The following is a 23447-nucleotide window of genomic DNA, read 5'->3' as shown; positions in this document are numbered from 1 at the left end:
TGGTCTGGGGTCCGTGTACACGTTAAATAAACTGCTGTTTCTTCCTGATTTTGCCTGTGGCCTTGTTTCTGTCTGACCACCAGCAGCTAAGGTTGCTGCTACAGTAGCTGATATACTTACTAAGCCATTACCTTGTGCTAGATTTGAATGTTTACGTGAAATAATGAATCTAGTTGATGTGAATGTTACAGTGAATAATGAGTAATGACTATTGAATGTATAATGACTTGCACATTAGGCATTGAGAAGGGGTGTTGGAAATATGTATCTGTTTTGTATGTCCTTTGCAATGTTCTAAAGTTCCAGTCATTACAGGGTTAACACTGTGCCTGATTCCCTATTGTCTGCATGACCTAGGAAGAAGATACTGACTACTGTCAATCAAGGTCTAGAAGCGGGAAAACCTGTTTTGTTTGTTTGGTCAGTTACTCAGGTGACTTCCTTTGTTCACGCAGAGGTCAAGAAGAAGGAGGAAGTAGCCTCCATTAAGCACATGATCTTCTAGTGTGAGCATGTAGTTCTATAGTGTTTGTTATTTTCACCTCCCAGTACCCTTTCCCTGTAGAAATAAATATGTTTTTGCTTTTTCATGTTAAATGCCTCTCAATGATGATTTGATCCAGTGATTCATCGCACTGTTTGAGATAAACAGAATTTCAAACAGAATTCCCTAACACAATTGACCCCTGTGCTCCAGGGCCACAGCTGATGCTCTTCACTTTTTCTGAGAAGTTCACTTCCAAGGGGCTGGTTCCTCTGCCAGCAAGCTGGGCACTCTTTGCTATAGATGGCAAGCCTGAGACAGCAACTTGTTCACCCCATCCTGGGTTTTAACATATCTGACGAGAGGTAAATTGGGACAGGAACCACTTTGATCTGCATATTTCAGACCTACAATTGCCAGCTTATGACAAGAGACTGTATATTCCTCTTCACCCTTTTTCTCATGACTATGTGAGAGACTGAACACTGGGGTCTGTCCATCTTAATTTATTTTTTAAAAAATACATTGCAAGGTATGCCAGTAAATGAATTACAGTGCAGTAGAACAGCCAAATCTTCTGCCCATCTGTGAGCAGTCTTCTTTGCAATCTGGAACGGCAGGACAAGACAGAAGATAGATTGACCTCTAGGTAAAAATGGAGACCACGGGGAAGAATTTCAGAGAGAGCTGGAATGGAATATAGTACCTGTAGGACAGGGGAAATTTACCATTGTACTTCAGAAGCCTCACTGAGCTCCAGATCCTTATAACCTCTCTAGTCAATTCAGTACTCATAACCGGCACAGGCCAAGTGGCTGTGGAGTGGGTGGCTGTGCAAACCAAGCTGTGCGATAAGCACATGAATTCAAGGAAATGTGATGGTGGTGAGAGGCATGAGCTCCAGAGTCTGTTCCAGGGAAGGCCGCTGCTCCTGGTATTCGGTGGTGTGGCCATTCCTATAGTGGCCATATTCAAACTTAATCCTCAACTCGCCGATTTTGGACTGGGGGAGGATATCAGGGATCCACTCAATGATGAAAGGTGTTGGTTCCTTCTGATCTGGGGAGGTGTGGCCTGGCAGGAGGGAAACCAGAAAGGAGAATTAGAGAACCTCTTCTAATACCATACATGCCACCACCCCATCCCAAGACCACAAATGAGAGAAGCCACAAAAGAAATTGGTAACAATGGAACCCACAATTATTGTGACAAAATTACTATTATGCACAACGTATAATACATTTGTGACCCTGCAATCAATATTTAATAAAGTCATAAACAACATACAAGCCTCTGTTCAATGTCCAGTAACAAGCCAATGGTAAAAGGAGAATCTTAATAGTGGTACCACCCTCCGAATGTACCAAACGTTCAAAGGAACATCACATCCACAGTCTCATAAATTTATAGTTCATAACATGGGAGAAATCACTTCCATAACCCATGCTATAGATAGTTAATCCCGATGTGAACAGTCAGCTTGATGCAGTCATTTGAAAAGCAGTTTCTTCAGGAATGGGATTATCCACAGTACAATATTGAGAATACATTCAATAATACACACCATAATGCAATATTCATAAATAGGAATTCATACTTACTCAAACTTCCAAGAAATTGCATCAAGATTAACTAACTCTCCCTGGCATTGATTATGGATTTTTGAGGCAATTTATTGAAATGTTGCTCCTTTGAAGTAACCAAGAGTACCGTGATTTATTTGTGACTTTGATGCTCCTTTGAACGTTTGGTACATTTGGTGGGTGGTATCACTATTGAGATTCTTCATTTATCATTGATTTGTTACTGGGTATCGAACAGAGATTTGTATATTGTTTATGACTGTAGTGAATACTGATTGCATATTCACAAATATATTATTATGTTTTGTGTCTATTAGAAATTTTGTCATGATAACCTGTGGGTTCCATGGTTAACCCCCTAAGACCATCTGTACATGGACTGGGTTGTGGACTCACCAACTTTCAAGAAGGTTTTCAGCTCCAAGGGCCGGAGAACTGGCTGCTTCTCCAGACGCCCGTAGGTCTCTGGGATGCTTTCCACCTCAACTTTGGGGCACCTAAAGGGCTCGTAAGTGCCATCCCAGTTCTGAATAAAGCTGCGGGTAATTTCCAAGGGCATCTGGGAAGAGGAACCAAGAACAGGGGCTGGAAACAGGACAAAATTGTCTTTTTACTGATGCCTGATTACCACCTGTAGTCTCAGAATGCAACAGTCCAGGTCACAAGACAGTTCTAGAATGCTGGTGCCAAACCACACACCACCATACAAGGTCAGGCCCTTATCAACCAAATCCAGACCTACCAACAATAATCTGCTTATTTGAATGGACCTGCTTGGATTCCTCCTTTCTCCCTCCATCAATCCCTTTCAACTCTATTTAGATAACAAAGGAAGGTCCTGGACAAATAAGTCTTACCTCAGGAGTATCAAAGATCTGTTTGACCTGCAAGATGTTGGTAATGTGCCAGGTATACTTGGAAAAGGTACCCAGAGGCAAGGCGTCCTTCCGGACAAAAGCTGGAAGCAAATGAGCTTGTTAGCAATGTCAACTTTCAAGCTAACTATTAAGGCTTGCAGACATGGCATCAGAATTTTATGGGGAGGGTCTTTGCTTCAGCTCCATGTACAGTGACAGGATCCTGGGAACCAGGTCTTGTCAGTTGCAGTCCTTCCCCCACCCCATATCATCTGCCCCATTCAAAAGTCCAATCAAAACCACCAAGTAATACACCGTATTACAGTTTGCAAAAATATATTACAAGGATTGTGTATAACACATAGATTTTAAACAATTTTATTGATAACATATGGTAACAATTTCCGTTAATAACTTCTTTTCATCTATCCCATATGCTTCTTTCTAATCACCCCTCTAATCACCCCAACTAAAATTAATATTCTTCTTTCTTCTAAAGTTTAATCATTATCAAAAATTGTCCAAAGTCCTTTTACTTTCCACTTGTCTTCTACATAACTTCTAAATTTTTTCCACTCCCTTTTAAAATCTTCTAAATCATTGTCTCTTCAAGTTCTTGTTAATTTGTCCGTCTCACTCTATGTCATAACTTTTACAATCCAATCCCATTTTTCTGGTATTTTTTTCTTGCTTCCGTAACTGCGCATAGTGTCCTAGCAGCTGAATGCAACTACCAAATTATAGTTCTTTCTTGTTTTGGAAATTTTTCCATTTGTAATCCCAACGGAAAAGTCTCTGCAGCTTTCTTGAATTCATATCCCAAGAGCCTAGAAACTTCTTGTTGGATCATCTGCCAATACTTTTTCGCTCTTTCACAAGTCCACCACATATGGTAGAAAGATCCTTCATGTTTTTTGCATTTCCAACATCTGTCTGGCATCTTGTTATTCATCTTTGCCAACTTTTTAGGAGTCATATACCATCTATACATCATTTTAAAATAGTTCTCTTTAATACTCTGACATGTTGAAAGTTTCACAGAGTTCTTCCATAAATATTCCCATGTATCCATCTGTATTTCTTTATTTACATTTATTGCCCATTTAATCATTTGAGATTTCACTACTTCATCTTCTGTAGACCATTTTAAAAGTAACATAAGTTTTTGAAATTAATTTTTCATTATCTCCAAGCAGAACTTTTCCCATTTCTGTTTGCTCTCGTCTTATTCCTTCAGTTTTAATATCATTTTCCACCAAACTCTTTATTTGTTGCATTTGAAACCAATTGTATTTGTTATTCAACTCCACAGCAGTTTTCAATTCTATTTTGCCACTTTGTATTTTTAATAGTTGATTGTATGACAGCCATTTTTCCTCACCTCTCAGCTGTTATTTTTATCACTTCTGCTGGCACTATCCATAATGGTTTTCTTTCATCACCATATTTCTTATATTTCATCCAGGTATTCAACAAATTATTTCTTATATAATGGTGAGAGAAAAAAACTATCCATCTTTTTCTTCCCATGATACATATAAGCGTAAAAACTAAAAGTTTTTTCTTCAACAGCGTCACCCAATCTTTTATCCACACTAAACAAACGGCTTCATGATATAATCTTAAATCTGGTAATTGGAATCCTCCTCTTTCTTTAGCATCTATTAAAACTTTAATTTTAATTCTTGGTTTCTTCCCAGCCCATACAAATTTCGAAATCTTCCTTTGCCATTTGTTAAATTGTTTACTGTCTTTCACAATCGGAATGGTTTGAAACAAATACATTATTCTCGGCAAAATATTCATCTTAATTGCAGCTATTCTTCCAAGCAATGACAAGTTAAGCTTATTCCATTTTATCATATCTTCATCCATTTTACACCATAGCTTTTCATAGTTATTTTTGAACAGGTCAATATTCTTCATTGTTATTTCCACACCCAAATATTTTACTTTAGAGGTAACTTCATATCCTGTTAGTCTCTTCAACTCCTTTTGTTTATTTACTTGCATATTTTTACATTAAAAAATGGTTTTTCTTTATTAACATAAAATCCCGCCAGTTCTCCATATTCTTGTATTTTAGCTAACAACAAAGGTGTTACTTGTGTAGGATTTTCATTTATAAACATTATATCATCTGCAAATGCTCTATATTTGTAAATAAATCCTTTAACTCTCAGCCCTTCTATTTCTTTATCATCTTGTATTTGCATCAATAAAATTTCAAGAGTCATTATAAACAACAAAAGTGAAAGCGGACAACCTTGTCTTGTACCTTTGCTGATTATCATTTCATCTGTAAGATCTGCATTTATACATAACCTTGCACGTTGTTCAGTATATATTGCCTTTATCATTCTTATAAAGTTTTCCCCCAACTCTATTTTCTCCATTACTGAAAACATAAAGTCCCAGTTCAAATTGTCAAAAGCTTTCTCTGCATCCGCAAAGAATAATGCAACTTCCTTCTCTGGATATCTTTCATAATATTCTACAATATTTACAACAGTTCTAATATTGTCTCTTATTTGCCTTTTAGGGAGAAATCCCATTTGGTCTTCCTTTATGAAATTTATCAAATATTGTTTTAAGTCGTTCTGACAAAATTCTTGTATATATCTTATTATTTAGTAATGAAATTGGTCTATAGTTCTTTACATTTGTGACATCTCTATCTTCCTTAGGAATCAAAGAAATTACAGCTTCCTTCCATGTATTTGGTATTTTCCCTTTTATTCTTATCATATTCATCAATTTTTGAAGTTTTGGTACTAATTCTTCTTTAAAAAGTTTAAAATTTTTTGCCGTATATCCATCTGGCCCAGGTGCTTTCCCAATTTTTATTGCATTAATCGCTGCTTCAATTTCCATTTTTTCATATATTCAGTTAAGGGTGCTATTTTAATCTTTTGCAAATACGCTTCCATCCTTTCCTTCTTTACTTTAACACCTTTAAATAATGTAGCATAGTACTTGAAAAAATTCTCTCTTTATTCCATCTTGATCTACCATCTCTCTTCCATCAACCACAATTTTATTAATAATTTTACTTCCTCTCTTTTTCTTCAGTTGCCAGGCCAAATACTTTCCAGGTTTATTTGCTCCCTCAAAGGACTTCTGTTGTGATTTTTTCAAATTCCATTCCAATTCCTTATTTAACAAATGTCTCATTTGTGCTTGTAGTATTGTAATCTCCCTTATAATTTTCTTTTTCCCTGGCCTTTTCCTCAGTTCCCCTTCTTTTTTCTTTATTTCATTTTGAATGTCCAACATCTGTTTTTCTTTTGCCCTTTTGTCCTTATAGTTTAATGTAATCAATATTCCTCTCATTACGGCTTCCCACACCATCTGAAATTCTATATCATCTTTATCATTTATTTGGAAGAAAGCTTTCGTTTCATTTTCTAGAGTTGTCATTAATTCTTTATTTTGTAGTAAATCTTCATTTAATCTCCATCTTCTCACTTTTTTAGACAATTTTGTAATCCATAATATTGGGTTATGATCTGGACCTATCTTCGGTAAGATCTCTATTTTCTTAGTTATAAGGCCTAAGTCCTTTGTACCCCATAACATGTCAATTCTGGGAAAAGTATTATGTCTTGCTGAAAAAAATGTATAATCTCGTACTTCAGGATTAAATTTTCTCCATATGTCTTCCAAGTTTTCTTGTTTAACCAGTTCAAAGAAGGATTTTGGCAATTTTCCTTCTTTATTATTTTTCCCCCAGATCTGTCCAATGTATTCTGAATTGTTCCATTAAAGTCTCCCATCATCATGACCTGGTCATATGTCACTTCATCAAGTTGTTTTATAATGTCTTTAACAAAAACATCTTTTGCACCATTTGGTGCATACAGTCCCAATAATAAGTTTTTTCGCATTTATTATTACTTCCACTGCCACAAATCTTCCCTCTTTATCTTTAAATATTATTTTTGGGTCTAATTCTTGTTTAATATAAAAAAATCACACCCCTTTTCTTCTGTTCAGCCAATGAAAAAAATTCCAGTCCCAATTGTTTATTCCATAAAAATTTATAATCCTTTTGTTTAATATGAACTTCTTGTAAGCAAATTATATTACAGTTTTGTTTTTTAATCCAATAAAATATTGCCTTTCTTTTTTGTGGTGAATTTAGTCCATTTACATTCCAAGATAATAATTTATAATCCATCATGGTGCAAATTCTTTATTCTCTTCATAAAAATTACACAGCTCCTGTGTAGTAATAATAATAATACTTTTTATTTATATCCCGCCCTCCCCGCCAAGGCATGCTCAGGTCGGCTCACAACATAAATACAATGTACAGTAAAACCATAATACACGATAATTACAATTATATAAAACCATCATTAAATCAACGTATTAAAATTAACATTATGGTGCTATAACTCCGATCTTTTATAAAATTCAGTGGCTAAAACATTTCCAGCGAATCTATCTTGACTCAGCATTAAGTGAAGGCTATTTTAAAGAGGTAGGTCTTGCAGGCCCTGCGGAATTGGTCTAAACACTGCAGGGCCCACACCTCCTCCGGGAGTTGGTTCCACAGTAGTGGAGCTGCAATAGAGAAGGCCCGATCCCGAGTCGTCTTCAATCTGGCCTCCCTTGGCCCAGGGATATTCAGCTGGTTCTTTCCAGCTGACCTCAGCGCTCTCTGGGGTTCGTATGGGGAGAGATGGTCCCTCAAGTAGGCATTTGTATTTGTAATTGTAATCCTTCTTCCTTGTAGCTCAAAGCTCAAACCTTCAGGTATAATCCATCTATACCTCATTCCATTGTCACGTAGTTTTTCTGTTAATTTCTTATATGTTCTCCCGTCATTTATCACTTGTCTTGGCAATTCTTTCATTATTCTTACTCTGCTTCTTCCCACTATCAATGTCTTTTCAAAATTTTTATTCAAGATTTTCCCCACCATTTCTTTTGTCATATATCTTATAACCACATCTCTTGGTAATTTATTGTTCTTGGCATATGATGAATTCACTCTATACATATAATCATACATATTTCTAGTCCCTTTAGGATCTTCCTCCAAGAAATCAGCAATTATTTTTATTACATGTTCTTTTAAGTCTGTCCCTTCTTCTTCAGGTACTCCTCTCAGACGTATTTGTGTCTCCAACAATTTACAGTCATGGATTGTTATTTTTTCTTGCATTTTTAATAAGGTGGAATCCTGGAGTTTAACTTTCCCTTCTACCTCCTGCACTCTTTTTGACACCACCTCTGTTTCCTTTCTAAGCTCTTCCATTTCTTTTTTAAAGTCCTCAATATCTTTTTTAAGTTCTTTTTTGCAAGCATTTATGATCTTTTCCACACCTTTCATCATCCTAGCTTCCATTGCTTCCAACTGATCTTGCATCTTCTCCAGTGAGGCAGCCCTTGCACGGGTTACCGTTGACTCTGACATTAAAAAAAACAGCGAAAAATTTGATATCACCAAATTAAATTTCAACTATCAAGTTTGATAGATTAGAACATGCCCTTTCAAATGAGCCTAATTTCGCCGTCCTCCGATCTTCCCAGGCTCAGATATTATTTTTTAAAAAATTTAGCCTCCCAGTAAGGGCCGCCGATGTTTTTCTATGGTAAAACAATCCTAGAGTAGGTCCACTTCTTCAATAGTTACTTCCTGCTTTGCTTGCCCCAAGTCACGTTCTCACTGGTAACAAAGTCTCACGATACTTGACATATTTCCTGTGTTGACTGTAGAAACTGCAGATCTCTGACGATGGTGCTTTCACTCCACGATGGTGCTTTCACTCCACGACTGCAGGTAGACAAAACAATAAATTCCTTTCCAATTTTTAACACTGTCCTTAATTTAACAAAGTCCAAAATTCACCCCTTCTTCTCTTCTTCCAAGCTTTCCAACTTTCTCTTTCCCACCTTCTAATATTATTTTGTTTGCTTTAAAATAGTCCCGGAATGGTAGATAGCAATCAGTACCTTTTTCTAAGGTTATCCAAATCAACACTGGTCTCGTACAGCATCAGATGTTTAGCAGTCTCAAAGAAGATTAGGATCTTGTCAAGCTTATGTCAAATAAATGTAAGCTTCTGCAGATGATGAATATGCAACTCTTCTCCGGGGATCCCTCAAAGCCTCAAACGAGGCCCCCCCCGGGGACTCCCTTTTAGCCAAGGTAAATCACCTCAAAGTTTCCTGTGCATATCTTGGACTAATCTCTGAGAAAAGTAGGCAGAAGGCAAAAATTTGCCCTTTACTACCCCGAACAGAAGCTCCAGTCTGCCCCCCTTAAAGAGGCAGGTCAGCTCAGCATTCTCCAAATCCCAGAAGTCCTGTGTACAACACATAGTAAACAATACAATATTGATAGAGGCCAGCGGTACTAAGGCCTTTTAAAGTAACAGAAACCTCAAGGGGGTCAAAACCCCCCCCCATCCCCAAATAAATAAATATAAGTCCAAACTTGGAAATAGTCCAACTGAAATTCACAAGGTGGGTGCTCCTAAAGAACGTAGCTTCAATGCAGCCGCTTTCTTAAAAAGATGTCTCTCTAGATTTTGATGATGTTTCAATTCCTTCTTCAGTTTTAACGGCTCAATTGTTTAGAAACCCTGTTCTACATTCTCTAATCACAGCATTAAGCTTCTCATTTTCAGTGTGAACACTGGGCTCAAAGAGTGTGAACATTGGGCTCCCAATGTTCACACTGAAAATGAGAAGCTTAATGCTGTGATTAGAGAATGTAGAATAGGGTTCCTAAAAAATGGAGCTGTTAAAACTGAAGAAGGAATTGAAACGTCATCAAAATCTAGAGAGACATCTTTTTTAAAAAGCGGCTGCACTGAAGCTACATTCTTTATGAGCACCCACCTTGTGAATTTCAGTTGAACTATTTCCAAGTTTGGACTTATATTTATTTATTTGGGGACGGGTTTTTTTTGGCCCCCTTAGGGTTTCTGTTACTTTAAAAGGCCTTAGCACCGCTGGCCTCTATCAATATTGTATTGTTTACTATGTGTTGTACACAATCTTTGTAATATATTTTTGCAAACTGTAAGACGGTGTATTACTTGGTGGCTTTGATCAGTCTACTAATTACACCAAGTGCCCTTCAAGCAGCACCATTCAAAAGTCCAGCTCTAGTGGGAAAACTGGCTCAACTTGTCTGATCCACGATGACTTGGCATTGATATGCAGTCAATTTTTATCACAATTGGCTTACAGGGGGGAAAGGGCTAAAAATATTAGGTACCTGTGGTTGAATTTGGAAGCAGCTTCTTGGTGCTCCCAACAGAAATCCTCTGTTGCAGGGCTTCAAAGAAAGACTGGGGTATATGGAATACCAGTGGTTCTGGTTTGCCTGTATAAAATCACATACATGCATACAAACAAACAGGAAGTTGTTTGAAGGGGAAAAATACCCATATAGAATTTTATCTGAGACAGGTCAGTTCTAATGCCTTATCACAGATTAAAAGACATAAGCATTCAATCAACTCAAACAAAGCCATTCATATTTGCTTTAATGGATAATGCAAAGATTAACTATTAGCGAATAAACAGATGTATCCACAAGGGGCCAATGGGGTCTTTAAGGCAAGCTTCAGAGAGGAACCATCTCTTTGTGATCATGCTGCATAAAGCCTGTAAATACATGGTGTGGGAGCAAGGGGTATTCTTTGTTGCCCTTTTGATACTTGAGGGAGGGAGGGATTGAGGGAGGCGAGGCGAGGCAAGGGAGGGAGATCTTCAGTAATTTCCACACAGGGTATTAGCTCCAGGTTCAATGCTGTTGGAAAGGCTTTTTTCCTATTTCTCCACAGCGTCCAAATACAGCTGGGCACTGAGTAGCAGCTGCATCCATCATGGCCATTCTAAGCAGAGCTGTACTTATTACGTCCATGGATTTCAATGGACTTAGAAGAGTATAACTCTGCTTATGTTTTGACATGCTCCATGCCTTCTTGCTACATGCAAAGTGGGAATCAATGCCTTGGAGACTGCCAAAAAAAGAGAAGGCAACCTCAGAAGAATACAGAACTCACGTAACAGAAATAAGAAGAAGGGTTTTAAAACAGAAAATACCAAACTGCAATGCAACCGCTGATGGGCCTCATAGAAATAAAATCTAAATGTTTCTCAAATCTGCATTTATTCCTTTTCAAAGTGGTTTATGAGAGTCCATAAAAACAATATATAACATCTAACACAAAAATATTTGCAGCAAAAAACAACCTCATGTTTATTTCAGTGGTTGCACGAAAAAGAAGGTTTTACATCCTTTATGAAAGGTAGGGTTGGCCAGGTCTGACTCAAGAAATATCTGGGGTCTTTGGGGTGCAGCGAGGAGCAAGGGTGCGACAAGCACAACTGAACTCCAAAGGGAGTTCTGGCAATCACATTTAAAGGGACTGCACACCTTTTAAATGCCTCCCCTCCATTTGGAAATAATGAAGGAAAAGGACACCTTCTTTTGGGGCTCCTAAAATTGGACCCCATGGTCCAATCTTTTTCAAACTTGGGAAGTATTTTATAATAATAATAATAATAATAATAATAATAATAAATTTTATTTCTATCCCGCCCTCCCCACCTCAGCAGGCTCAGGGCGGCTAACAACATTTTATAAAAACATACAATAATAATAATAAAACCTTTAAATTTAACAATATAAAACATCAACAATAAACTTAATAACATTAAAACCAGTTCAATAAATAGAGTTATTCTGCGGTATAGTTCTTCAACCGCGTTGGCGGCTCCTTAATTTCTGATCTTCCTAACAGTCCGGGTGTGCAAATTTGAAAAGGACGGTCTTGCAGGCCCTGCGGAACTGCTCAAGGTTCCGCAGGGCCCGCACCTCCTCGGGGAGTCGGTTCCACAGAGTAGGAGCCGCAATCGAGAATGCCCGTGCTCTGGTGCTCTGATATTTTATCTCCTTCGGCCCGGGGATGGTCATTAGATTTTTCCCGACTGACCTCAGTGCTCTCTGGGGTTCGTATGGGGAAAGACGGTCCCTCAGGTAGGCAGGTCCTCGGCCATATAAGGCTTTAAAGGTAACGACCAACACTTTGTACTGGACTCGGTATACAATCGGCAGCCAGTGCAGTTCACGCAGCCCCGGCTGTATATGCTCCCGTTTTGGGAGTCCCAGCAACAGCCTGGCTGCCGCGTTCTGCACTAGCTGCAGTCTCCGAGTCCGGCACAGAGGTAGCCCCAAGTAGAGGGCATTACAGTAGTCTAATCTTGAGGTGACCGTTGCGTGGATCACTGTTGCGAGGTCCCGACGCTCGAGGAAAGGGGCCAACTGCCTTGCCCGCTTCAGATGGAAGAATGCTGACTTGGCAGTGGCTGCTATCTGGGCCTCCATTGATAGTGAAGGCTCCAGTAAAACACCCAGGCTCTTTACCTGGCGCGCTGCTTTCAATAGCGCACCATCGAAGGCCGGGAGAGCTATTTCCCCTCCCAGAGCGCCGCGACCCACGCAAAGGACCTCTGTCTTCGCTGGGTTCAGTTTCAGCCCACTCAGCCTGAGCCATGTCGCAACAGCCTGTAAAGCCCGGTCGAGATTCCCTGGTGTGGAGTCGGGCCAGCCGTCCATTAGTAGATAGAGCTGGGTGTCATCTGCATATTGATGGCAACCCAGCCCAAACCGCCGGGCAATCTGGGCGAGGGGGCGCATTTTGAGGAGAGGTGCTGGATGCTATGCTGAAAATTTGGTGCCTCTTCCTCAAAAAACAGCCCCCCAGAGCCCCAGATACCCACAGGTCAATTCTTCATTATACCCTATGGGAATCGGTCTGCATAGAGTATGAGCACCCAGCAGACATCCCCCCCCCCTCGTTTTCTGATGATCCTGTAGCAGGAGAATTGAGGAGATTTCAACAAATGCACAAATGCTGGCTGCCAATGCCTGCACTGGGCAATACATCAGTACCACTAGAAGAGCTCGCTGGCTAGAAGTTAACTAACTTGGGGGTTCATGTAGGGATCCTGCTCAATAAAAACATGGTAAAAATTTAACGTGGAAAATAAAAGAACCTGCTCGAGCCAACAGTTGTGGTGTTGTGGCAGAAGTCAAAAACAGGTCCCACGCACGCTCACACAGAACCCAAGCCCAGCTTTGCAGTTATACAACAGACATGCATTCTAGCAAACTGAACGTTGCTTTAGAGGGAATGGATTGCAGATTCAATTGAGCTAAAGCAACACTTCCTTTTCCCAAAGAATGAGATTGTCAGCAAGGCCTTCCCATTCTTCATAATGCTCCAGCCCTGCACATGCTAGGTGTAAGCTTCTCCTTTAGTTTCACTGAATCCGTGATACATGAGCACCCCCTTGTGGGGAGGATGAGACCTTCTAAAAGATTCCAAGCAATTAATACAGTTTGAAGAGGCTTCAGCTTTAGAGCAGGGGTCCCCAACCTTTCTGAGCCAGCAAGCATCTTTCAAATTCTGACTCACCATGGTGGGTGCAGTCACAAAATGTCCACCAAAAAATAGCTGCCACAGGAGGTGGAGCCAGACATAAAATGGCTGCTGCAGCTTACCTTCAGTCACACAGTGAAGATCCTTGGCTGCCGAAGAAAGGTTTTCAAAAATCTGAACAGCCAATTGAATCTCCAAAGGCCAATCAGAAGCCTTGCTGAGAAAACCCCATCTGGCCTTGCCCATTTCCTAAAAATACTTGGCAGGCACCAGGAAAGGTATAAGTGGGTGCTACGGGCACACCCTACTGGGAGCTCCTGCTTTACAGCTTCACAAAGCAGAAGAAGAGGTACATGTAAATTAAACCCCAAGTCTGCTTCCCAACTGATTGTGTGGCTGTTAAGCCAGTCTTCAGTCCCAGGGCCAAACCCAGCATACTTGTGCATGCTGATGCTATTTTAGAGACGAATTCAGCCATTGAAATGCTGTGAGAGCCCAGATCCTCATTGGGCCCATAGCACAGGAGGACCATGCAATCTTGTCCTCACCCCTGCACCTTTTCGAGTGCCAAAATGAAAGGAGGGACTTTTAAATGTCCAAATGCTTCTCTATCATGGCTTGGGTGTCTGACCTGCGGATGCCATACCATCTAGTTTGGCCCTCAGAAGCAAAATAGAGAGAGTGTAATTCTACCTCTGGGGAAATCACTACACGTACAAAGGCTGTGCAAGAAGATTCCCTCATATAAGTGTAATCCTTTGATATGGACAGCCGTTCAAGAAAGACCGCACGGTTGGCCTGAGTGACTTACCATCAAACTGATAATGCATGGCTTGATGGATGCGTTCAGTGACACTGGCCAGCCACTCCTGGAAAGACAACATCACCTGCGATTCATCAAGCACTTGATTGCAAGCTAAGATAAAGGAAAGGCTTTCATGTTACAAAACTTTAAAATTCAAAGCTGGATAGAAACACACTGATCGTTCTATCGTGTACGCCCCCATACACAAAAACCCCCCACCTCACCCAGATCTACAGAAATGGTTATTACTGTTTCTGACTACTACTGAACTTTCTATAGAAGGTGGGATAAAAATTATAGGCCAGAACTGATCATCATGACAACAGGCAAGGAAGGGTATTTACAGAGGAAAGGCTCTCCCCTGGCCTGTAATGCATCTTTCAACATCACAATCTCCTGTGGAATTGCTGCAACTGCAAAGCCCCATCCTGTTGGTTTTGTGGTTCAGTGGGCTGACTTTGCTGAACTTGAGCCACCCAAGAAATCCAGGCCTGAGTTTAGAAAGGGACTTGCTGGATAGTACTGGAGCCTCAGACCCCTAACTGAAAACAATCCTAAGCACTTCCCAGGCATACAAATTGATTCTAAGGTCACTTTCCTGGCAGGCAGTCTTATTGAAACTCATGGGCTTTACTTCCAGTTAAGAAAAGTCAAGCTCAGCACGCAAGAACTTATTTGCTCTAAGTCAAGACCACAAACCGAGATCAACATATTGCCCCCCACTCCCATCCAACATAATAGCTCTGCATCCCCTGTGGTCCTAGCATAAGCCAGCATTACTTGAAACCCACAAAGCACCAGGTATGACTTGGAAACTTCCTATCCTTGCTACATCCTTGATCTACAAAAATAGGAGGTATATGCAGTGGTCCGCTATACCTGGCTGGCCTGCTGCATTTGGATTGCTCTTGAAGCACATGATCACAGCAGATTTACAAAACTCAGAATTTATACACAGTATCAGAGAGTGAAAACTGTGAGTGAGGGAGGGCAAGGAGGGGGGACAGATGAATCCTCAGTCTCCCCTGCCCTGTTTTGAAAAGCAGCTTCCAGCTTTTAGAGAGTTACAATGTAATCCAATACAGAGTTACTCTAGTCTAAAGACAATGGGGCTTAGAAGGGAGTAACTCTGCGCAGGGTTGCACTGCCTGAAGCTGTGTGTTCCAGCGTCAAGGTCCATGTACAAGGGAAGGCCACAAAACACTAAAGATACTTGAAGCATTGCTTAGACCAAGTTTTCCTCTAAAAGAAATACCCTGAAAAGTAGCACGTTCTAGGTGAAGCACAGGGTCTTCTAAAGAAACTGCTCTCTGGCTTCTTCCCAAATTTGTGTTCAGAGATTGGGGGGCGGGGGGGGGAGACACATCAGGGGTGGGGAACAGCTCTCCAGATGTTTTTTGCCTACAACTCCCATCAGCCCCAGTCATTGGCCATGATGGCTGGGGCTGATGGAAGTTGTAGGCAAAAACATCTGGAGACCCACTGTTTCCCACCCCTGCACTAGCTGAAACATAACTTACCTTGTTTTTTAAGAGAAGCAACTGATGGCTTTTTCAGGCCACTCTTCCTCAGGTTGCTGTTGGCCAGATCTTGAGACAAGAGGGGACTACTTGCTTGCATGCCTTAAAGTCAAGTTTTAAACAGCTTCAGAATTTGTCTACAAGCTTTTATTTAAGGTATGAGCTCAGAATTTGTCTACAGCTTCCCTCAGCCCAGCTGCATTTGTGGGAGCACGTCTACAAGGCATGCACAACAGCTATCTCAATAATTTTCATTTCATCTACATTTCCCACTTTCAGAATGTACAATAAAGCAGAGAGTGGAAAAAACCAAAATCTGTCAAGGCTTTACAGAATTAACATGTTCAGGGAAATATTACTAATCTATACTCAATTACCTGTTCTTACCAAATGCTCCCCCTCCTTCCCTGTAGTTAGATTCACTTAGCATGAACCCATCTACTAAAAGCTAACAGAACTATTCAGTTTGATATCTCCACATGGGTGTGTATATGTGAGAACAAGTAAAGCATGGAAGGATTTACAGGATTACATCACAGAGACACTGCCCCGTAAAAATAGGCCCTATACACAGGTTTCTGGTTTCCTTCACAAACCGCCTTTCCTAGAGACAGCAGACATCACTTTTTTGGTAACATGAGGCTGCCTTATACTGAATCAATTTGTTCATCAGGATCTGTATATTATTTAATTAGATCAGTAGATATAATAATGAAATTCAGAACACTTCTGTGATTGGCAAAATGAAATCTGTCGATAAGAGTTAAGAAATTAGGATTTTTCCCCCTTGTTGATTTCACAGGGACCTGGCCATGAAGCCAGGATCTTGATGCCCTTCAGTAAGCAAATTCAAGTTCCAGTTAGCCTTTATTGGAATAAACAGTAGGCAAACTGCCAAGCTGCCTCTAAGATTTTGAGGTGCTCTGTGCAGTGAAAATGGCAGAATGCTCATACCACTTTCAGAATCTCAGGGTCCTGGCAAATGCCTGAAACAGGCCCAGCAGACAGGAGGGAAGGGCATCAGAAGTCAACATGGAGCACTAACCTGCTGAGAAGAACAAACGAGAAACACTGCAAGTCTATGCACAGTTACTCCAGATTAATTCCACTATTCTGGGCTATTCTGGTGCATGGCTAAGTTGGTCTGAAGCAAAAGAACAAAGTTTGAGTCCAGTGGCACTCTTAAGACCAACCAAGTTTTATTCAAGGTATGAGCTTTCATGTGCATGCACACTTCTTCAGATACATTGAAAAAGACTTCCTCAAGCCTCACGTGGAATAACTCTGCAGAAGACCGCACTGTGAGACACTCACCCACGACTTCATCTTTTTTCCTCCTCTTTGCCTTGGAGGCAGCAGCCTGTGTGGAGTGCAGAGCAGATTCTGGCTGGCAAACAAGCTGGGCTCCTATAATTGGCTTCAGACCTAGAGTCAAGAGAGAGAAAAGGCTAAGCATTTGATGGTTTAGAAATGTCTGCATTTTGTCATCATACAACTATCAGATTTATGAGATCACTCTCTTCATTTCTGCTACACACGGAAGGATTTCAGAGCTACAAGCAAAGGGACAGAGTGTCATAGGGGCCTCCTTCCTACAAATATTTTCTTGGCTCCTTTGCTGAATTTCCAGCTTTAATTTTTGCAGCAAGTTTTATAGGATTTTGTTTGCAAAGTTATGTGGGAATTATTCAGAATGACAGCTCAGCATGTAGTCTTTCTATACAGTGCATTTTTACTCCATCCTTTCTCCCAGAAGCTCAGAACAGCTATGGGTTGGCAGCTTCAAGTTGGGGCCTGGAGATCTTCCAGAATCACAACTGATCTCCAGACTAAAAAGATCAACTTCCCTGGAGAAAATGCCTGCTTTGGAGGGTGGACGGTATGGCGTTATATCCTGCTGAGCTCCCTCCCTAGGCTTCACCTTCAAATATCCCAACATTTCCCAACTCAGAGTTGGCAACCCTAACCCAAGGTTACCCAGGGGACCTTGTGGCAGTGTAGGGATTTGCTTCTGCTTCCCAGTGCTTTGCCCAATGAACAGAAAGACACATGAATAACTGACACATCTTGTTTGTATTTATGAAAATTATGGCATAGCTTTAAACAGATTGCACAATGTGGATTTTGGACTCGCTGCTTCACACTGAAGTGGGATCCCATCCTCCCTGCCACTACTAGGCTGCCTTGAGACTTTATCTGCCTGATGACTTCACAAGTACCAGAGAAGGCCTAGGGAACCTCCTCTGAGAAGGGCAAACATTTCATTACACTCAGCACACTCCAGGGTGGAGGATTCTGTCAACCCAGATGATTGTTAGCCACTCTGTCTGCTCACAGAGAGGGTGGGATAGAAAACTAAATAAAAACAAACAAACAAACAAACAAATAAACCCATATTTTGTCTAAGCCATCTCTCAGTCATTCTCTGCCTTTACCTACCACTGGAATCATAGCTGAGGAAATCCACAAACTCCTGTGCCAAATTATCATCGCTAGCAAAAGCGCTGATGCAGGCAAAGAAGTGGATGCATTTCTGGCCCATCTCTTCTTTGGCCGAGCTGGCCTTGCTGGCTTTCAAGGACTGGCAAGAACAGAAAAAGCGGTGCTCCATCACATTCTTGGGACCAGCTTTGTGAGCAAAAGAGACGTGGAGATACCCCAGGTTGTGCTTCTGGCTGACTTTGCACTTCACCACTAGGATGTTCTTGGTAATCCTTTGGACCAGAGGCCCCGTGGGCTCTGTCGCCAGCTGCCAGAGGGATTGCTTCATCTCTGGTGAGGCCTGCATTGAGTTTAAGACAGAGCTTTTTAGGGTCAGTGGGGTGGCCTCTGTCTGGCAGTTCACAGCCAGTTTAATGTGCTGGCATTGGTTTTCCACCACTCCTTGTGTGGCTGCTTTCAAGCAGGATGGGACATAACAGCGTCCAGAGCTGAGCTGTGTGATGATAGTCCCATCTACGGTCTGGATGGTGGTCTCTGAAACTCCCAGTTCTACAAAGCATCGATAATCCGGCCCCCTGTCCCTCTGACGCACTGAGTAGACCTGCAGGTCTGAGCCGGTGACAATTTTAACTGCATCAACACCAGCCTGCTTCCATGCACCACAGCGAAAGATGTTGCCACAGGTCTTGTTCTTGCAGCTCAGTCCACGGGTACCATTGTAAGTGCCACAGCGGGGGCATTTCCTTATGCCTCTTAGGGTTGCTTTCCCCAAGTCGGATAAGAAAGCTGGGACTTTACTCCTTACAGAGTTTGATTCCATCTTTCACAGAGCCTACAGAAAAACCCACCAAGATGTGAAAAACATTGATTTGTTACTCTGAATCTTTAGTGACTTAACCTTCAAGAGACTTCAAATTATGCAAGTGTTAAGAAAAAAGAGTTCCAAAAGTGTTCCCTGAATGATGCTATTCTCTGCTCGTGTTTTAACAATTTTTAAATAAAAGCACCAGGAATAAGGCTGAAAGAGAAGCATGTGGCCAGCCTAAGCCATTCTAACTGGCACATCCATCCCATCCCAATCAACATTAGGTGCACAAGTTCCAATGAAATGAAGTGAAAGATAGTGCTCTGATGTAGTTTCTGCTTATTTCAATGGGCATTACACACTGCACTTTCCATGAAATTGTGCCCCCTGCATAAGATGCATTTTCCTCTTCCTCTCTGCTTTTAAAGAAAACAAACACGCTGCTTGAGACAAGCGGGCTACCTCATCTTGCCTCTTGGGAAGGTTACCTCTGGAGGAGCATCATCCTCACAATGCACAGTTTTCAAATTCAAATTTATTAATGTCACAACTCATAGCCAATATGAGCACATTCAAAGAAGCACAAGCTGTACGTAATACAGATAATTACATAAAATATTATACTAATTTTAAAAAGAACTAATGTCAAGCCAATGACAAAAGGATACAGAAGTCCTTTGCACTTCAGGATTGCTCTTTTAGATAATCTTTGTGGATTCTAGAAGCTGTGAGTAGAAATCTAGAACACACAAGAGTGACTTGTGGATTGCAATCTGCTAGGGATATATTCCCAGTTTCAAATTCCAAGAGGCCCTTAAATTTTGCCAATATGAATTGTAGGTATTTGGCACGTATTCCATTATAAAGGCTATACCCAAACAAAGTACATTTAATCATTTCCACCTTACCTGCACTGCATGGGCAGACACGCTCAGCCAGAGGCACCTTTTTATATCGACCCTCAGTTACTGCAGATGGAAAGATGTTACATCAGGCCCCAGAAAAGGCCCTTCTATATGATGGAATTGTCAAACTCATCAGATAAGAGGCCGGGGCCACCACGTATCTCTTCTGCAGAAGGGCATAAAATTTTTAAACCTTAGTGATATCATTCTGTCTCACTATGTCAAGCATTCTCGCTTAACTATGCCCCTAGCTCGGTCTAGGGCCATTATCTGGAGGGACTCCAGTGAAAAGCCCAACATGGTCACTTTGTGATGGATAGCCCTAAGCCAGGTGGAACAGTACCCATCCTTAAAAATTAGTGAGGTAACATCGGAAGGGTGATGGCAAAGCTTGAGCCATATATTAATTGAAGCCAGATTTATTTTGGGCTCTACTATCAACAGTCCAGTTTCTAGACATAGCAAAGCATTGGGGACACTATTTGGGAAATGAAAAACAGCTCTTAAAATTTGAATTATTTTGAGTGGAGCATAACTTGACAAAACTGAACCCAGCATGGTCCCATATAGTATTCTCAATGTTGTCTGTTCAATAAACCTGTATTTTTAAAGGTTTGGTCTTCTTATGTATATTTAACCTCAGGGACCCCTGAGTATGGGCACTGCTTGCTTGGCTGGGAGGCTCAGAGAAACCTAGGTCTGGGTTTCTTCAGATGTGTAACCTAAATTTTGACTATGGGAGAACTTGAAAGGTATGAAGGGAAAGGCCAGAGAAACAGGCAATAAAGGGAATCATAAAGTTTGAAGGGACCTCCAAGGTCATTTAGTCCAACTCCCAAACTGTAGCACTGCTTCTGAATTGGAGGCATGGCTTAAAACCAATGGTGTAGTTACACAAGCTAAGACTTTTATTCAGTTGAGGAATGAACAACTACAGATCAGAAGAGGGAATAGTTTGAGGAGACGACCAAAGCAAGATACAGAGAAATGACGCCTTGCAGGTGCCCTCTGATGCAGGTTTGACATTTCCAACCATATGAAAATATACAAGTTTGGCCATTTCAGTCTGCATCCCTATTTTTAAAAACATGATCAGAAAAATGTAACGTAAATCATTCTATATCAAACAAACTCTATTAACATCTGAGCAGTGTTCCCTCCAAGCTGAGTTAGCATGAGCTAGCTCACAGATTTTTAGCCTCCAGCTCACACATTTTTGTCTTAGCTCAGGGAGGATGACCTCAGAGCACAATAATTTATGCAGTAGCTCACAACTTTAATGCCAGTAGCTCACATCTTTAATGCCAGGAGCTCACAAAGTTGAATTTTTGCTCATAAAACTCTGCAGCTTAGAGGGAACATTGCATCTGAGTTGAATTCAAAACATCCTCAGTCTAAGGATCATGCAATCACTTTTCAGACTGGAATCAGTTTGAGGTAGGCTTATCAATTTCAGGGATTTTAGCTTAACACTGCTCTCCCTCCCAAAAAACTCAAGCTGAGAGACTGACTGTCCCCAGGGAGATTCATAGCAGAGTGAAAATTTGAACCGAGGTCTACCTGATTCCCATCTGAAACTCTAAGTGCTGTTCCACACTAAACTTTCCCACAAGGACTGGATTAACAGAACCATTACATTAATTAATAATAATAAAGACAACAACAAAAGTGGAGAAAGTAAAACCCTACATCATTCTAACCAGATCCTTGGTTTGCCTTCTGTACAAGGGGATTTTGTCAAGTCACAGCAATAAACAGTGAGAACAATGTACAGTTCTGCAAAATGTCTGTTTCATGTAGCCCTGGAACTGAGGATGGAAAAGAAAATGAAGAGGCTTGATGTTGCCACAAATCCTCCCAGAATTCTGGCCACAACATAGACAGCCAACCCAGCAGCATTGTAATAAAGCCATTTTGCATTGAGATGGTGTGTTATGACACTGCAGTGAAGTCACAATAGCCAAAAGACACATGCAGAATGTTGATACTCATGTCTGGATTCTCAAGCTGTCATTAGGACTACTGGGAGATCATGAATATTAGGAATTTGGGAATGGGTGCTATTGTTAATGAGTGCTACTGCTGAAAGACAGGTGGAAATCTGCTCTCATTGTTTCTCTGAGAGTCTGTAGCTGCTATTGGAGGAAGGATCTGCTCAGATCAATGCTTACAACAGCCAAGTTCCCCCATCTAGCAGAGGTGCAACTTATCTGCCAAGATTCATACCAGAATTTCCAGTTTCCTTGTAATCATAAGGGATTGGAATATAAGTGGATATATCATTCCATAGTCCACCAGTGTGTGTGTATGTTGGTGGTGTAGGAAAGGTGTTTACTCATATTTTAACCCACTGACTTAAGTGGCCATTAAGACAGCAGTTTTTAATCCATGTGTCCTATGAGGTACTTCCACAACCACAGTGACTGATGCAACAATCATAAATATCAAATAACAATTAAAATATCAAGAGACAAAAATATGTTATGGAGCTTTAATATAAGATGGTATATTATTTCCCATGTACCTATAATAGGGTCACAACTTTTTTTTTAATGGTCAGGATATGTGCTTCGAACAGAACTTAAGTAGGTTCCCATCATCTTAATTCTACAGCAGTCAGCGCAGATGCCATGTTTTATGCAGCTGCCTGTTACATAAACAGGGGCAAGGACAGGAAAAGGTGGCAACCCAGTCCACCCGGAATTGCGTTGGCCAGCCCAGCATGTTAAGCGCTTGGCCAGCTGTCAAACACGGAGGGGCATAAAGCCCGCAAACCGGTACGGGGACACTGCCACTCGTACCCATCGTACACGTAGGGGAGACGTTGCCTTTACACCATGTCGCAGCCTCCGTGAAGGCCCGGTTAACTTCCCTTCCCAGAGGTCCTTTCAATAAGGCTGGGACTCTGCACACACACAAAGAGGCGCTCCAGGTGGCAGCTCATCTGTATGTGGCCTCAGGTATCCCAAAGGGAGGGAATCAGGTGCCCATGCTTAAATGGCGTCACAGCAGCAGTTCTCTTATGACGTATGACTTGGATAAACATTAGGCCGTGACATTAAATGATATCATAAACCCGGTTCTGTTGCTATGACAACTCCGAGATAGGGGAAACTTAGGCCCGAACTGGAAGGCCTCCATCCGGCCTGACGTCATTTCCTGCCGCTTCTAGCTGCGGGCCTCGGGCAGGACCCCTCCCCTTTCCGACCAAGCCGGAGGCCCCACTGCATCGCCCTTACCTGGGCGGCCTCGTTAGCATCGGGTTCCAGCCCGGCAACCAGCGAGGGGAGTCAGCGAACATCCTCCACTATGGTTCCTTACAAACGGAGTACGAGCCCTGTCTGTAACGGCGCTTTTCATAGGCCAATCCGAACCACGAGGTGCAGGAGGCCCCGCATCCGAGGCATGATTGGAAATGTAGTTTTGTGCCCCTTTAAACTCCGTATGAAGTAGCAGGACTTGATGCCGAACTGCAGCGGAAACGCCTGTCATTATAACGGAAGAAACAGGCCTAACACGCTCTAAATCAGGATGTTTGCGTTATTTGTAACCCTCTTTATGGATTTATCCTACCATTGACTAGCAGTTTGCATATGCTACTTAACCTTTCCCTGCTACATTCATATCCTACATA

General features: G+C 41.4%; 2 protein-coding genes across 2 annotated transcripts in view; both read right to left on the bottom strand.

Moving 5' to 3' along the window:
• The window catches only part of LOC132580283 (hexokinase-2), a 388522-nt gene extending 375766 nt beyond the window's left edge, over positions 1-12756 (bottom strand). Inside the window, exon 1 of the mRNA XM_060250998.1 lies at positions 12748-12756. The gene's annotated coding sequence lies outside the window, so the exon portion shown is untranslated. The remainder of the gene's footprint in view (positions 1-12747) is intronic.
• On the bottom strand, positions 975-23202 carry C12H2orf42 (chromosome 12 C2orf42 homolog). Its single transcript, XM_060251002.1, has 9 exons — positions 23053-23202; positions 18101-18935; positions 16976-17086; positions 15662-15763; positions 14148-14252; positions 10162-10269; positions 2925-3025; positions 2464-2626; positions 975-1558 (listed from the first exon to the last, which is right to left on the bottom strand). Exons 2-9 carry the CDS (start codon positions 18921-18923, stop codon positions 1350-1352), a joined length of 1722 nt encoding a protein of 573 aa, XP_060106985.1. The 5' UTR covers positions 18924-18935; positions 23053-23202; the 3' UTR covers positions 975-1349.
• Positions 23203-23447: the final 245 nt, after the last annotated feature.

The sequence above is a fragment of the Heteronotia binoei genome, chromosome 12 (assembly GCF_032191835.1).
Source record: "Heteronotia binoei isolate CCM8104 ecotype False Entrance Well chromosome 12, APGP_CSIRO_Hbin_v1, whole genome shotgun sequence".
Taxonomy (NCBI): Eukaryota; Metazoa; Chordata; class Lepidosauria; order Squamata; family Gekkonidae; genus Heteronotia; species Heteronotia binoei.
The sequence above is the reverse complement of the archived record's forward strand: the minus strand, read 5'-3'. Positions and strand labels throughout refer to the sequence as shown.